The sequence below is a fragment of the Loxodonta africana genome, chromosome 3, assembly GCF_030014295.1.
Source record: "Loxodonta africana isolate mLoxAfr1 chromosome 3, mLoxAfr1.hap2, whole genome shotgun sequence".
NCBI lineage: Eukaryota > Metazoa > Chordata > Mammalia > Proboscidea > Elephantidae > Loxodonta > Loxodonta africana.
Genome location: NC_087344.1, coordinates 79,280,306 through 79,297,471, shown reverse-complemented (window position 1 = coordinate 79,297,471; position 17,166 = coordinate 79,280,306). Strand labels below are relative to the sequence as shown.

Below are 17,166 nucleotides of genomic sequence, written 5' to 3'. Positions count from 1 at the left end.
AGAGGTATGGGCTAGAAAACTCAATTATCTTCCAGTTCTCTTTTTAAAAGTAATATTTTTTATCTGCCCAAGGTTATGTTTCCTCCAAAGACACTGAATTACACTCCCATGTACAGGGTAAGAAAAAAGTGTGAAAACAAAACCAGGTAAGCACATATTTACAAAACCACCTAGAGTTTTCACAGCTCAAAAGTTTTCTTTAAATAAACAATGGCCAGATTCAGAGTAAAAATGTTCTGGTTTTTAGTATGAGGCCCAGGTTCGTCACTCAATGAAAGATTAGATTTCCCTGAGAAATTACCAGCGAGTCTCATCTATTTGCAGGCTGTTTAAGCTGGGGGGAGGAAGGGGGAGAGAGGTGGTGGCAGCACCTATAACCAGCTAAAGACATACACAATCTAAAATAAAACAAGCCAGAAATATACACAAAGACAATTATTTAAGACCTTTATTAACAGGTGCTTGCAGTTTGTTGACTTTTTTGAAAAAATCAAGTTGTAAACTTTTATTACAAATTAAAAATGAGGTTCTTAAAAATCTCAACTTGACCAGATATGAAACAATTTAAAAACCCTTAAAGGTGTATTGAGAAAAACCAGGCTTTTTAAAAAACACGTTTGTCATTACCAAAAAGAGACGTCTTTAGGTAAAAATAATAAAAACCCCATGCTGCATAGATAATGCAGATAGTTCTAGTAATCTGGTCAACGGGCAAAAAGCAAGCACTTAAGGTCTTCAGCTCCAATCTTTTGTTCATTTTTTATTGCTGGAATTTCATATTCTTCTTGTTGGATGACTAAACTGTAACAAAAGAAAAATAAAGATTATCTCGCACAATTAACTGCAATTTTCATTTAGTATACGGAATTGCTCCACATCGCATTAGCTAAGTATAGAAAGGCATAAGCAAATTTCATTTGGTTTAACTCAAGACAGTGATTTACAACAGGGGCAGGTATCACTGTGTTACCTGTGGGTTCTGGATGGCCTTATGCATGAACATAGCATAGGGAAAAGAAAAAAGTACCACTGGTTGAAAAGAATTGCAGAGCCAGATAATTAATGCCCCTCCAGTATTAAGTAAAAAGCAAAATGCAAAATACACCTTAATTTTAGAGTTTAAGGGTAACAACAAGTGAGCCAATGCGCTATACTAAAAAGAGCCTAAATATATCTTTATCTGACCCACTAGAATGATTTATCTTAGTTATTTTAAATATGGCACAAGCAACATTTTCTTAGAAGTTAAGTCCTGTATTTTAGGAACAACATACAAGCTCCTGTCTGTCCCAAAAGCAAAATAATTAAAAACCGCAAACTATTATAAGATATGATGTAAAGGCTGCCACTTGCCTCAAGTAGATGGTATTAGCCACCGCCATCTGGGTTATCAATTCTAGTAGTTACCTCACTTCTTTTCGAAAGTGGAGTATAAATAACAAAAACGACATATACACTTCTTAGAAAAAAGGTTTGTGAGATTTCCCTTAGTTTACTGGTGACATCACATAATTCATTCAGAAAAGTTTGCAAAAGGCTTCAATATTCTGGATACACAGTGTGAAAACAAGCCTCCTGATGTTAGAACTGAGGTGGCTGGAAAAAGCCAGGTATGGCTCTGATACTCAACATTCCAAAAATGGGTTATCTAGGTAATTTTAAAACAGGTTCCTGACCTGATGAACAGGTTTTATCTTTTGTATTAACAAAACGAGGTGGACTCAGCTTATGAATGCCATGCTCAAAAGCCAGACGGCCACGTAGGTTTTACCTACCCGGATGATGGTAGAGATGGTAAGCCGGCATTTACTCAGCCCCGCCCTGCTCAGCCTCGGGAGCGGACGAATTCTCAGCTGGTGGATCGGCTGCTTTTGTCTCTTTGCCATCTTGTGGTTTAGGGTTTTCTGGGCGTCTGCGTCGGTAATTGAAGTTGCGGCGGTACCGACGTTGAGGTGGCTGCTGACCTTGGGTCTCATCTTGATTTTCCTTATCCTCTTCATTGCCGTCCTCTCTAGGCTGTCTTTGGCGAGGGGGGCCCCTGGAATCGACATTGTGCAAAATTGCAATGATAAAACCTTTCTTTAGCTATTCCCCCCAGTGTTAATATTTGGTTCACTCAACTCATCTCAAATCTGGTCACCATTCTATCTATCAAGTGTTCTGTAGGCAATTCAGCACCAACAACAGAAGCAAACTTGGTTCCTGTATTTCACAAACTGAGTGTGATGGCTTTGTACAAGGAGATGGAAGTTAAATTGGAAGACAGGTATTTAAACACTGGTTTTAAAGGATCAGAAAACTTTTTGTGCGTTGTATATCTATTATAAAGTTAATTGTGAAATAACCAATAGTGGCACAAAGTCATCAACACGTTAAGATTTTACTTTTAAATGGGCTTCCTAGTAACCAGAATTGAGACCCAAGTACTACTAACTTTCACAGATTGAAAGGGACGAACACTTGCTAAAAAACGCAAGCAATCAGAACTAAAGAAACAAAGTTGTCCCCTTCATACAAAATAAAAGCAATCATTAGTCATTAAGAAAATGTAAATCAAAATCACAATGAGATACTATTTCCCATCTACTAGGATGGCTGTAATTAAAGACAGACAATAACAAAAAGATGTGGAGAAACTAAAACCCTTATATGTTGCTGGTGGGAATGTAAAATGGTGTAGATTCTTTGGGAAACAGTTTTGTCAATTTCTCAAATGGTTAAATGTAGAATTACCAAATGACCCAATGATTCCTCTCCTAGTATATATATCCAAGAGAACTGAAAATGTATGCCCACACAAAAACTTGCACACAAATTATAATTTATATTCATAATACCCCAAAACTGGAAACAACCCAATGTCCATCAACCAGAAGCATCCATGTTCTTTGCAAACGCCAATCCCTTCTACTTATGGCCAAAACCATACTCTATTATCTCAAGAAAATAGTTCTACCAGCCACTTTCCTGCAATCAATTGCCCCCTTCTACTGCTGCCACTCTGTCTCCTTTTCAGCGAAAGTTCTACTTCGTTCTGTCTCAGCAATGTCTCTCAATTTGCTCTTGAATCCATGCCAATCAAGATTTCACCCCCACCACCCCATGACCCTACTCATCAATCTCTACTGATGCTTCATCGCTAAATCCAATGGTCACATCGTATTTTAAAAATCATTTGACCTATTAGCAACAACAGACAAAATTTTCGTTCTCTTCCTTTAAATCTCTCTGGCCTCAGTTGCTGGGACCTCTCATCTGACATTTAAATGTAGAGATGTGCTGCGGCTCATACCTTCATTGTATTCACTCCTTTGCCGATTTCATCCAACCTCATGGTATTTTAAACACTACCCCACAGGCTCATATGCTGATTTTTTCTTTTTATCCCTAGTCCAGATCTTTCCCTTGCACTTGACTCATATATTCAACTGCTTATTTAACAACTCTGTTTATCGTTCTACAAAAAATTCCTCCAACGGCAATTCATCTCTGAGTAAAAGCCAAACTGCTAAAAAAGCTTGAAAGACGATAAGCTTTATTTTTCTTGTTTTTTTGCCTCTTTGTCTAGGTATGCTCCAAGAAGGATGAATGTTTTGTTCACTGCCATAACCAACACATGGAACAGTGTTTAATATAGCAGACTCTCAAAAGTTATCAACTAATTCTCAATTATGTAGTTGCAAAAGAGTTCAATGCAAGCAAAGGGATGGCCTGAGTACATTTAAATACACCACCCACGTTAAATCATCCATCCTAAATGTGGTGTTAATACTTTTTCTGTAAAGGGTCAGGATAAATATTCTAGGCTTTGCAGGCCTTACAGTTGCTTACAATACGTTCGTGTGCTCCACTTTCAAGGCCACAGACACTGTAAGTGCTCAGACTCTGCTACTTTCCTAATTTTTTGTGGAAATTTCCAGCGGTCATTGGTGAACCTGCTGGGACCCCAGTTCATTTTCATGAATTAAAACTCAGCTCAAGATATACTTGGGCATCTACAGTTAACGTTACTATGTAAGCGATCATCAGTTAAGAAGAGTTATTACCGTATCCACTTGAATCTTGACTCCTATATGTCAGCTTTAGGAATCAGATCTGGAGACTCAATGCTTTCGTATGAGATCCTTAAAAAAAAAAACAGCTGCTACACCATTCTATTCTGCCATTGTGGAACTGGGAACACTGCCTTGAGATGCACTGAGGCATGTATATTAAACATGGCACATTCCTCCAACTGCTTTACACCTTAATAATATTTAAACATATTATGTTAAAAAGGATTCTCTCATGCCCCAGTAGGCAGAGATTGGTTGTTTCTATGCCAGTCTGTGACGGGTTTCTTTTCCCGAAATTTTAATTTTTTTTGAAACACTGACTTTTTAATTTTGAAATACTTTTTATTTTGAAAAGTTGCTAAACACAACAGAGAATTCCTATATGCCCTCTACCCAGACTCCTCAAATGTGAACATTTTACCAGTATCATTCGATTAGTATTTTTCCTGAAACATTTTGGATTAAGTTGCGAAATAATGCCCCCTTATCTCTAAATACTTCAGTGGGTACAAAAATGCAAATTTCTTAATGGACCGATTTCACTGTGCAACTCTGGGTGACAAAAAAAAGTTTAAAAGGTTGAGCAACGATTAATGGAAAATTATGGCACCTCAGAAAACAAAATTTACTTTGTTGATTCTTTACTTATGCTATGGTGCAGTCCACAGATACTCCTAATGTTGAAATCATTGTTACCTTTACCTTCTCCCTCCCAATGAAGCAGGTCCAAAAGATAAAACATGCAGTTTAAACGAATTTTTCTAACCTGTTCAAGAACAGAAAATTTGACATTCCGTAACCTCATTTAAAACAAAACAAAGCTGTAATAAGGTACCCACTGCCGTTGAGTCGATTCTGACTCATAGCAACCCTACAGGGCAGAGTAGAACTGCCGAACTTTTGCTTAGCAGCTGTAGCACTTAACCACTACACGACCAGGGCTTCTAGACCTCATCTATATAAGCTGTTTTTAACTGTTGTCAGCAAAGAAAATTCAAGTTCACCTCTTGAGTATCTGAAAAAAGCGAATGTGAAGTATTAACAGATAAATGACTCAAGAAGACCGCAGGAGATGCACGCTGCTCCTGATTTCCACTGTTAAGCTGTAACATACACTTGAGGAATTTTTAATACAAGCAGGTTAACGTGGACCATACCTGCGAAATCGCGGTCTATAACCCCGATACATATTCTGTCTCACTGGTCTACCTTGTTCTCCTGCACCCTGGTTGTCAGCACCCTGAAAAGACAACAGAAATCAAGCCTACTGGATCAGTATCAGTAACGTTAAGAGTAAAAATCCAACTAGACAATACAGAAGAACACAGAGAGCCCAAAACAAAGGTTCAAATCATCTATTAATTACGACTATACTATAAATTACTAATCTCTTTGGTTCTTATTAGAAATGAAGAGGTACTTTCCATATGATTAATCTTTTGATCAAAAGAAATTTGCTTCTAATCTATTTAATGTAATCTTCCAGCTTTCACAGTTGACACTCATCACTCATTGAAAGCGTAGACAAATAATGAGAAGAATCACTCTGTCCTAATTTCTTAGGGAAATATCAGCATTCACAGCCCCAATGTAGGGGATAGCCTTCAGAAAATAGCTAAGATACACGCCTATCGAAAGATATGGCTGTTGATCCTTTTTGGTGAAACTTACCTCCATCACTTCTCCCTGCACAGGAGGGTTGGAATACTGTGGTCGACGCCCATAGGGTCTCCGCATGTAGTAAGGTGGGAACCGTCGTCTGCGGTAGGGCCGGCGCTGTTGGGCCTGGCCTTCGGGAGCACTCTCCGATCCCTCATTCTTTTCCCCACTCTCACTATTCTGGTAATTCTGCTGGTAATTTCGTGGAGGACCCCTACGACGTGGATAACGTCTATAATGGTTACGGTCTGCTGCATATTTACTGCCTTGCACTGGAACTCCACCAGGGCCTGTAACATTTGCTGCCTCCGCACCCTACAAAGTCATTATATATTAATAGTGACAAAGGAAATCAGAATACTCCCCCAAAGATTCACACACACACAAAAAGGTGTAACATGGCCAGGGGTACACAGAAATGACTAAGTATCTGTTCCTCACAATTCTGAAGAGATTGCCCTCTAACTGCAGCCAGTGCATTAGGTTTGATGCACCTGTGTTCATGTGGTCACCTGACCCATCCATCCACATTAGAGCCACCATCCAAATGGATGAGATCTCCAAAATATTTCTGTACTAAAGTCAAACCTTTACACAAAAAGCATCCTCACCTTTTCTCCTTCAACAACATCAAACTCCACAGTCTCTCCATCTCCTACACTGCGAAGGTACTTCCTGGGGTTATTCTTCTTTATGGCAGTCTAGTAATATCACATTCCAAAAATAGATTAATAGGGGAGAATAACGTGTTTTTCATTTAATATGTACCAGAGTCAATATTATTTTAGGTTGGATATACACTTATCTTAAAATCAGCTTAAAATTAGACCAGACTGTCAGTGAGTCAAGGAAAGCAGGACCAATTCTATCCCCAATGTCAACCAAAATACTTCACTCTTACAAGGCCCCAGCATTTTATCACTATTTTCAAAACTAAAACAAGTAGTTTAATACTCAAGACAAACACAACAGTATATACATTAAAAAAATGCTTTTTGCAAAAGCATTATATGTGGCTTTGAACAAAAAGAGGATATCCATCTACTCCCCAAAGACTGCACTTAAAAGTAGACATGAGCCCTACACAGGGACAGTTTAGATGACAGGCAAGTTTGGTTTTGCATGCTTCAAAGTTGACCAAACCAACTTTTGTCCCCGTGTTACTGTATCAAATTCAATTACAAATGTCAACTGAAATTTCTTCCAGCCTGTGATAATGCTTCAATGGAAATGCAATTCACATGATTAACTATACCACATTTTATATTATCTGACCGCATGGGGCAGCTGGTTACTACCTCCCCAGAATACGATAAATCTCATGTTACAGATGTTATTACTTTTCCAGACTGTTTGGGAAAAGTAAAAGGGGAAGAATAACACCTCACATTTTTATGTAATGGTTTCACAAAGTTTCTTTCACACATTACCTACTCAGTCTTCATTAGAACAGATGATGTGAGGTATTACTCTTTTTTTTTTTTTAAACAGATAATAAAACAGGTTTTAAAAAGTTAGGTGACTTGCCCAAAGTCACTCAGCTAGTCAGTGGCAGAGTGGGGACTTTACTAAATCCAGTTCTTGGGGCTCCAAATCCCATGCTCATTCTACTATGTCACAGAGGTATCTCTTACAGGATCACTCATGCATTTCCATTCTAGAGGAGGCAGGACAACCAACAAATCTGAGGGCAATTAGGCTAAGTTGTCCAGCACCATAGCCTCCTTGATACACCACCAAAACATGCGCAGCCAGACACAGTCCTGAGAAACAACTAAATGTCGAAACCACTTCCAAAATAAAGAGGAAAACATATTGGTGACACCCTGTGAATCAGTACAACTGGGTGACACAAGTTCAAATAAGTGGTCTCATCTGTCATCTAAACTGTCCCGCAGTTTCCATATCTTTGCATATATAGCCAACTCTCAATTACCTGCAGTCATAGTGGATAGCGTTAAGTACGAATAATTAAAATTCTAAAACTCTTAATTTTAGCCAACATTTTCAATTTCCCCAAACTCAAACGCTTGATAGTTGCTGAAAGGAAGCAAACATTGACAAGCTTTGCGGTCTTGTTCTGAAACCTGCACATCCCTTTGAACATGCAAGAGGGAAGTCATCTTTACCAGAAGAAGAATGAATACCACTTTCATAAAATAAACAGTTGTTTTAAAATAACCTTTTCTCTGAGCATTTACAGTTAGAATTTAAATGCTTTCATACTTACACATTTGATCTTTGTCATTATCTGATACGGTTTTGGATGTACTAGTAATTGGCCTGGCTTTTCTCCTGACTGTTACTGAATGCTGGCATACTCCAGAGAGCTAACAAAGCACCAACCTAAGACAGTCTTCCTAAGAAGCATGGTGCCTTCCAAACTCATACCTGCCTAAACAGAGGTGTGTGTGGGAAGTGACCATAGGTCTTTTGATTTCTGGGTTACAGTATAAAAATGCATTAAAAGTTTTTTTTTAAACAGAGCAATTTTTTTTTAAAAATAATTTTTATAGTGCTTTAAGTGAAAGTTTATAAACCAAGTCAGTCTGTCACACATAAGCCTATATACACCTTACTACATACTCTCATTTACTCTGCCCCGAATGAGTCAGCCCGCTCCCTCACTTAAACAGAGTAATTTTTAATACAAGTAGATATTTCAGTAGTCTTAGTGGAAAAAAAATACCTGCATAGTATACCAGTACACATATAAAACGTGTTTTTTCTATCCATTTCCTATCTGTAAGGATGCATAAGTCCAATGGAGCCTACGACGTACTTAAGTTTTACATTAAGTCATTTTAGCAATGGCTTACTTTTAAACAATAATCTTAGTTCCTTAATGCTTCAACACTTTTCAAAATGTTTTCCTCAAATGGTAGTTGAGGATAAAGTTCAGCATGTAGCACTGATCCTATATAGTTTTTTCTTCCAAAATAATGGAAGGCAATCTAAAATTTATTTAATGAGTTATCACCATGGGCAGATTACCCAGTAAGCAAGGTATTCATGGGACTTGTGTTTACTTACTAATCTGTAGTGCACCACTTCACACCCCACCCTTACCTCTGTCGTTTTTTCACATCAAAGGTGAAACCGTGCCCTACAGATTAGTAAACACAATTAAGCCCCATGCGTACCTTGCTTATTGGGTAATCCACCCCTGGTAATTACAAACTTTGCCACATTGCCTTTTCACTTAACAAGAATTTCTAAATATTCTAAGCCAGCCAAAGCTCTCCGAAACTGTCCTACAATTTCAACTGCTTTAAAATAAATAGAAGGACCTATGTTGACTTTGGGGTCCCTGGGTGGTGCATTATTAATGCGCTCGGCTGTAACCGAAAGATTGGAAGTTTGAGTCCACCTCAGAAGAATGGCCTGGTGATCTAGTTTAGAAAAATCAGCCATTGAAAACCCTATGGAGCACAGTTCTACTCTGACACACTCATCGTGAGTCAGAATCAATGCAATGGCAACTGGTTTTTCTATGCTGACTTTGCCAGTTTTCTAGATTCTGTTTCAAATTATTATGCCCTGAAGTTTTGCCCTATTTTCCCCATGATTATCATGACTTGTCCTATTACCAGTTTACACATTTACAGCAACATTATTAGTTCAAATTTAGCTTCGTGGAGGTTATTTTTTCACCTGAAATTAGGTTTGAAAATTTAGTGCAGAGTACAGCAGCTTCAACACTAAAAATAAAAGCTACAGCTATTAACAAATGCCAACCTGAAACACCTATTATAATTAGTGAATCATGAAAACAATGTGTCAATGTATACATTTAAGCATGCTACTACTATTCTTGCTGAAGGAACTATAAAACTGGTGGTTAGACTTACAACCTTCTGCAAAGAGTAGTTAAAAAAGACATACACCCTTTTCTTCTCACAAGCCCTGAGCCGGAAGTATAAGCCAAGCCAGAAGCTTAAGTATCTATACAAGCACTCACCTGGTGTACAAATACGTCTTCCTTGGTGTCATTCCTGCAAGACAGAACCAAGATGAACAAGTTAGAAACTGGAAACATTTCATGTTGCCAAAGACTAAGAATACCTCTAGTCCTTTGTGCATTTCCCCAATTTTTCCTATAACTGTTCCAGACACTTTCTGGCTGCCAATCAGCTATGAGAGACAGTAAAAGAAAGAAAGAAAAAAAAAGAGCTAGTAAGCAACCATGATTCCTACTTTAAACAGTTACAAAAAGTAGGAGCCTCACTGACCAGGGATAAATAAGTCTGAGAAATCACAATGCAACCCAGGCAAGCCATTACTAAGAGAAGAGGAATAATTAACACACACTCTGCCACTCCTTAACCTATTAAACATTTATAGTGTTCTAGCACACCCACCCTTACCTCTGTCGTTAGTTTTCATCTCATCGAGTCAATCTGGACACGTGGTGACCCCACGTGTACAAAGAACTGCTCCACGGGGTTTCCTTTCAAGGCTGTGACCTTTGAGAAGTACATTGCCAGGCCCATCTTCTGAGGCATCTCAGGTGGGTGTGAACCACCAACTTTTCAGCTAGTAGTTGAGCGCTTAACTATTTGTGTACCCTTAGCTCTAGTGCAAGATTATTAGCAGAAAGAAAAACAGATGTTTCCTTTTATTAATTACTAGCTTCCTCCCTTTCTACTTCACCCTCAATCATTTTTACTTCCCAACTTTCCTCAAGGTCACAAAAATGACCACAATTAAGTACAAAAATGCACATTACCAATATTCATACCGCTTTTGTGCCAAGCATTGTACTAAATAACTAAAGAGGTGAAAATGACTGTTTTTAATAGTACACACAACCCTCTTTCACTTCCTATTAAGTAGATGCCATTTTGTATCAATCACTAGTCTAGTCAAACAACTGCTAAACAAACATTTCAGGACTTTAACAGTAGTTGTTAAGGAAGGCAATATTTGCCCTAAGGCTTAAAGGAGAAAGATGTCCAGATAGGTAAAAAGAGCAAATTCAATAAAAGCTTAGTTCAGACTGGCTGGAGCACAGGGAAAATGCTCGTGTGGGAGAAAATAGGTTCAAATCAGCCTATAGGTGGAAGAGTTGGCACAGGCTTTTAAATGGAGGAATGTGACATAAGATTATCAGATGACAACTACTTTACGAAGCATGATGTCCTTCTCCAGGGACTGGTCCCTCCTAATAACATGCCCAAAGTACACGAGACAAGATCTCACCATTCTCGCTTCTAAGGAACATTCTAGCTGTACTTCTTTCAAGACAGATTTGTTCCTTCTTCTGGCAGTTCATGGTATATTCAATGTTCTTTGCCAATGCCGTAATTCAAACACATCAATTCCTCTTTGGTCTTCCATATTCACTGTCCAGCTTTCACATGCATATGAGTCACTTGAAAATACTATGGCTTGAATTAGGCACACCTTAGTCCTTAGAGCAACATCTTTGCTTTGTAACACTTTAAAGGTCTTTTGCAACAGATATGCCCTACTTTCTTTGACTTCCTGACTGCTGCTTCTATGAACACTGATTGTGGATCCAAGCGGAAAGAAATTCTTGACAACTTCAATATTTTCTCCGTTTATGATGATGTTGCTTTTTGGTCCAGTTGTGAGGATTTTTTTTTTTTTTTTATGATGAAGTGTCATCTACTCTGAAGACTAGTCTCTTTAAGTGCTTCAAGTCCTCTTCACTTTCAGCAAGCAAGGTTGTGTCATCTGCGTATCACAGGTTGTTAATAAGACTTCATCCAATTCTGATGCCGCGTTCTTCTCCATTTAGCATGGCTTCTCAGATTATTTGTTCAGCATACAGACGGTGAAAGGATACAACCCTGACTCACACCTTTCCTGATTTTAAACCACTGCAGTGGGTTTTGGTCTAGTATCCCTTCATTCTGTTCGAATGACTGCCTCTTGGTCTACGTACAGGTTCCACATGAGCACAATTATTCTGGAATTCTCATTCTTCACAATGTTACCAGTAATTTGTTATGATCCACACAGTCAAATGCCTTTGCATAGTCCATAAAACACATGTAAACATCTTTCCGGTGTTCTCCGCTTTCAGCCAGGATCCATCTGACATCAACAATGATATCCCTCATTTCACATTCTCTTCTGAATCCAGTTTGCATTTCTGAATGATCTTCAACATAATTTTACTTGTGTGAGATACTAACAATATTGTTCAATAATTCCCTCATGCTGCTGGATCAACCTTTCTTTGGAACAGGCACGTGTAAGGATCTCTTCCAGTCCACTAGTCAGGTAGCTGTCTTCCAAATTTCTTGGCATAGACAAGTGAGCACCCCCAGCGTTGCACCTGTTTGTTGAAACATCTCAATTGGTATTCCATCAATTCCTGAAGCCTGGTTTTTTGCCAATGCCTTCAAGTGAAGCTTGGACTTCTTCCTTCAGTTCTTGATCACTTGCCCCTAAAATGGCTGAATGTCAACCAATTCTTTTTGGTACAGTAACTCTGTTTCCCTTCCATCTTTTTATGCTTCCTGCGTTGTTCAATTTTTTGCTCATAGAATCCTTCAATATTGCAACTCGAGGAATGTGACATAAGACTATCAGATGATAAAATTTAGCTGATATTAAGAACATTTAGTTACAAAGGTTATTCCAGAAGCTCACACCAGGATTAGTGGAGACCTGAGCTAAGAGGCCGTGTATGAGGTACATGTCTAGAAAGAAAATGGGAAAAACTTTGTGCGCAATTTAAAGGTAAGCAGTGGAAGTGGAGAATATTTTGAGATTGGGATTAAGGTGGTGACACTACCAGCAAGAAGCACTGGAGGAGAAAAAGATTTGTAGATCTTTAATGACCTTTCCCTGCCCATCCCTTTTTCAGTAGGTCAGAATAGAAAAGGCCCAACAATAGCTCAAGTATTTAATAACAGAGGCAACAAAGACTAGAGTGAACCTGCTTGCCTGGCTCATTTGACTGCTGGCTCCTTGTGGATATACAGAGCAATGTACGCACAAAAGAATCCACACAAAATTAACTTCCTTCAATTCTGACCTGAAAGCTATAGGTTGGATTACCGTTAATGTAAGGATACCCTTCATTTATGTGAACAAGAGCATACTAAATATTGAAATTAAGAGAAAAAAAATCAGGAATACTGCAAATGCTACTAAACTATTCACATCAAGTGACTGAAAACTGACCTTTTAAGCTAGATGAATATTAGGAATACCCAGGAAATTGATAGATGGTGACCATGTCCATCTGTCAAATAGTTCCACAAAGTATCACATGAACAGATTAAAGCTATTACTAATTAGGTCTTATCTCCAACATAATTCAATTTCTATGGCTCTAAAAAGTACAATGATGAACTGGCAGAGCATAGGAAAGGTGTGTGAAGTCTAGAGTAACAACTCTCAATATGGGCAATACTGCCACCCCCCACCCCCCGCCCCGCACTGGGCATTTAAAGTTGTTTCAAAGATAGGAGAGTCTACTTGCATTTAACGGGAGGGCGGTGGTAGGGAATAGAAGATCAGGCTTGGGAAGATGCCTATATAAAAAGTTACATCCTTCTCAACTTCCACGCAACAAAATAAGTTTATTTATTATTATCTGAGCCTGGAATCTAATATTTCTGCAATGTTTTAGTATTACATTTGCTAAAAATGCAACTCTAATAGAAAGGGATTTTTCATTGCCAATGATAATCCTGCTCATATCTAAGTCAATATTTCTGGTGGCACCGATCAGTTGATCAAATGTAGTACAGACATTTAATATTGAGAACGTTACACATTGCAATAAAAAGAAATAAAAAGAGTTATCTATAAATTTTACTTCAAGGCTGTAAAAAGAATATTAGAAAATTTAACCCAACCACTGATCTAGTCAGGACAATCTTTTTAAAAACTGTGCGAGGTAGGTAATACACACAGCATAATGTCATCCCCAAGGAAACGGTTTAGACATATGTCTTGTGGGTATACAGATATGTGGAAACCAACACCAGTTCACTAATAAAGTCCTGCCAGACAACAAAGTACTCACATACTTTGCTGACACTAAACCAGCTTATATCATATCATGGCCAAAGTGTATCTGGATTTCAGGAAGACACTGACAGCTCAAAGAATGCAATTTTAGCGAGGAAACAATACTGTGGCTTAGACAATAATGCAGTATTTGACACTTGGGGTTCCCTACGTGGTGCAAAATGGTTAACATGCTTGGCTGTTAACCCAAAGGCTGGAGATTCAAGTCCACTCAGAGAAGCCTCAGAAAAAAGGCCTGGCAATCTACTTCTGAAAAATCAGCCACTGAGAATCCTGTAGAGCATAGATAGCTCTACTCTGACACACATGGGGTTGCCGAGGGTTGGAATCAACTGCGGCAACTGGTAATTTGCAACCTGCTAAATGACTACTCAAATTCAAGGGACTGCTAATAGGAAATGTGAATTTCAGTGTTCATTCTAGCGTTAAAGCTGTGTAACCTTTCTTCTCTTCACTAGGTCTTTTTCTTCACCTGCAAAATGAGAAAAAGTAGACTGACACATAACATTACTGAGTTCCAGATACTGTGCCAAAGGCTTTAAATACCATCATCACTCAATATTCATAATCCTAAAGTAGGTACTATTATTAATTTCCCATTCTACAAACTAGGAAACTGAAGTAGTGCTTACAGAGAGGAAAAATGGAAGTTGACATTCACTTTTACAGTCTGGGGATACATGATATGCAAAATCAGTTATTTCATAAAAAATATTTCATATCCATATGAAATTTACAAGCTAGTGGAAGCAAAGAATGCAGTGCAGGTATACTGATGCTGAGTGATTAAAAACTGTACTAAGAATATTAAATCTCGTTCAAGTAAAATTATGACTGTCACTTTTTATTTATTCCTTTGTTTTATTCTATCTTATTTAGTTTTTCTTCTAATACTCCACAAACCACTGAACCTAGAAAGAAGGATACGAGGTCCAAAGGCCCCATTCATTCCTTTAATAAAGTTGACTACTGTGCTAACTAGCTAGGCATTGTGCTAAGCCAGATATAAGATGTGGTCCTATCCTCAAGGATTTCAATCTAGAAGGCCACCATTCAATCCAATGCAGTTGCTGAATTATCAAATGTGATTTTATGCATATTATGTCATCTTATATACCTGGATATTATGTATGTTAAGTCATACCGAATCTTGCTAAGAGAATTCTATGGAAGAGAAAAGGCTGATGTGCCCTTGGGGTACCTCTAACTCTTCTGTGGTATAAGAAATTAGTGTCTTAATTTCCATTTGCAGTTTAAAAGAGAGAAAGAGAGGTGAGAGGCAGTAGAGAGCACAGAGGTTAAGAGTTCTGTTACCGGAGCCAAAGAGCCTAGGTTCAAATCCCGGCTATCCCGCTTTGTTGCTGTTAGGTGCCCTTGAATCGATTCAGTTTCATAGTAACCCCATGTGACAAGAGTAGAATTGCCCCATAGGTTTTCTAGGCTGTAATCTTTACAGGAACAGATCACCAGGTCTTTCTCCTGCAGAGGTGCTTGAATACATTAAAACTGCCAACCTTCTGGATAGCAGCTGAGTGCTTAACAGTTGCTCCTGTGGCTATCCTACTATTAATTACATAACCTTGTTTCCTTATCTGTAAAATGGGGATAACAGCACTCATCTATTTTCTGCAAGGACTAAATGAATTTATACTCAAAGTGCTTAGAAAAGTACCTGGAAATCATCTGCCAGTTATCGCCATTCAACTTTTTTTTTTTTTTTAACTTAATGGATTCACACTGTGAAGCTACTTACAGGGGCAAGGTGGGCAAATCTCACCTTTATCACTGAGCAGCAAGGGTCACCATAAATTCAATTCCCATTTGGAAGTGGACCCAGGTTTCACCTTGCCACATCTCCAATCCTCGTCACCAGTCATTTTCATGCCATTTCCCTTCTCTGACCCTAACCACCCGGAGTTAAGTCAGACTCCCATCTCTAGCCACCCTGAGCCAGGTATGCACTTCAGACCAGCCATCCAGAGCTGGGGTCTTCGCAAGTTAGAACCCTGTCCTACCAGCTGCTGCTGGCTCATTGCTGACTGTGGGTTTGTTAATTCTCCATAATGGCTCCCACAATTCATGGAGACTATTACCTATACTTAGAGTTACCCATTTATTATAACCACAAAAGATACAAGCAGAGACACAAACAGGCAAAATCTGGGAGCAGTTACAGCAGATTTCCACCATCCCCAGGGATGTGCTATGCTCTCCAGCACATGGATGTTCTTGTCACTCCAGGAATCCCCTCCCAAGAAGCTCCAAGGTCTCTTATAACATTTACTGGAGCCTTAATCAATGGGCATGTATGAATCAATGAATATGCATGAATGATCACATCATGCCCACCTTTCCTTCCAGAGGCTTGCTGTCATGGTGGAGCCTTTGGGCTCCCACCTCATTTACGAATGGGTATGTGTTAATTGGCTGTTATAGAAAATGAAAGGCTTAACTGAGCTCTCTCTCCCAAGGGTACACAAAATTCAAACCTAAGCCCATTCATACTGCTGCCACTTGGAACATTTATTTCACTTGCAGCCCTCTATTGAGAATACTGCTGCCCAACAGAAATATGCCGCTGTTGGGCACCTTCGGGTCTATTTCCAATAGAGCAGTTATAAACCAGAACTGCTCCATAGGGTTTTCTAGGCTGTAATCTTTACGGAAACAGATTGTCAGCTCTTTCTTCCAAACAGCCACTGGATGGGTTTGAACCACCAACCTCTCAGTTTGCAGCAGAGTACTTATTGTGCCACCAGGTCTCTTCTAATAGAAATATAACGCAGGCTAAATACGTAAGTTTGTTTTCTAGTAACCATATTAAAAAAAGTAAAAACAGGTCAAATTAATTTTAATAGTACAATTTAACCCAAAATACTATCATTTTAACATGTATAACCAACATAAAAAACTGAAATATTTTAATTTCTTTTTTCATACTAAATCCTCAAAACCTTATGTGCATCTTACACTCAGAGAACATAAACTGAACTGAGTATCAGTTTTAAAATGAAAAATTCAATCCCCTCAGTAGCACTAGCCACATTGCAAGGGCTCAACAGCTCCACCCGTTGCTAATGACTATTATATTGGACAGCACAGATCTAGAATATTCCAACAGGGAGTCTTGGCGGTGTAGTGGTTAAGGGTTGTCTGCTAGCCAAAAGGGTGGCAGTTCAAATCCACCAGCTGCTCCTTGGGAACTCTATGGGGCAGCTCTACTCTATTCTACAGGGTCACTATGAGTCGGAATTGACTCAATGACAATGGGTTTGGTTTCTGTGGAGCCTGGTTGCCTAATGGTTAAGTGCTAGGGCCACTAACCAAAAGGCTGGCAGTTCGAACCCACCAGTCACTCCTTGGAAACCCTATGGGACAGTTCTACTGTCCCATAGGTTCGCTATGAGTTGGAATCGACTTGACAGCACAAGTTTTT

At 38.8% G+C, this 17,166-nt stretch overlaps 1 protein-coding gene across 2 annotated transcripts in view; it reads right to left on the bottom strand.

Moving 5' to 3' along the window:
* Window positions 1–434: 434 nt before the first annotated feature.
* YBX1 (Y-box binding protein 1) overlaps window positions 435–17,166 on the bottom strand; it is a 30,382-nt gene continuing 13,650 nt past the window's right edge. The window contains exons 3-8 of one of the 2 annotated variants that reach the window (XM_010595278.3): window positions 9,676–9,709; window positions 6,326–6,415; window positions 5,727–6,029; window positions 5,213–5,295; window positions 1,776–2,038; window positions 435–801 (exon numbers count right to left, since the gene is read on the bottom strand). In XM_010595278.3, the coding sequence (XP_010593580.1) occupies window positions 1,807–2,038; window positions 5,213–5,295; window positions 5,727–6,029; window positions 6,326–6,415; window positions 9,676–9,709 (742 nt within the window). In that variant the 3' untranslated portion in view covers window positions 435–801; window positions 1,776–1,806. The remainder of the gene's footprint in view (window positions 802–1,775; window positions 2,039–5,212; window positions 5,296–5,726; window positions 6,030–6,325; window positions 6,416–9,675; window positions 9,710–17,166) is intronic. The other variant, XM_064281821.1, reaches the window with a different exon arrangement.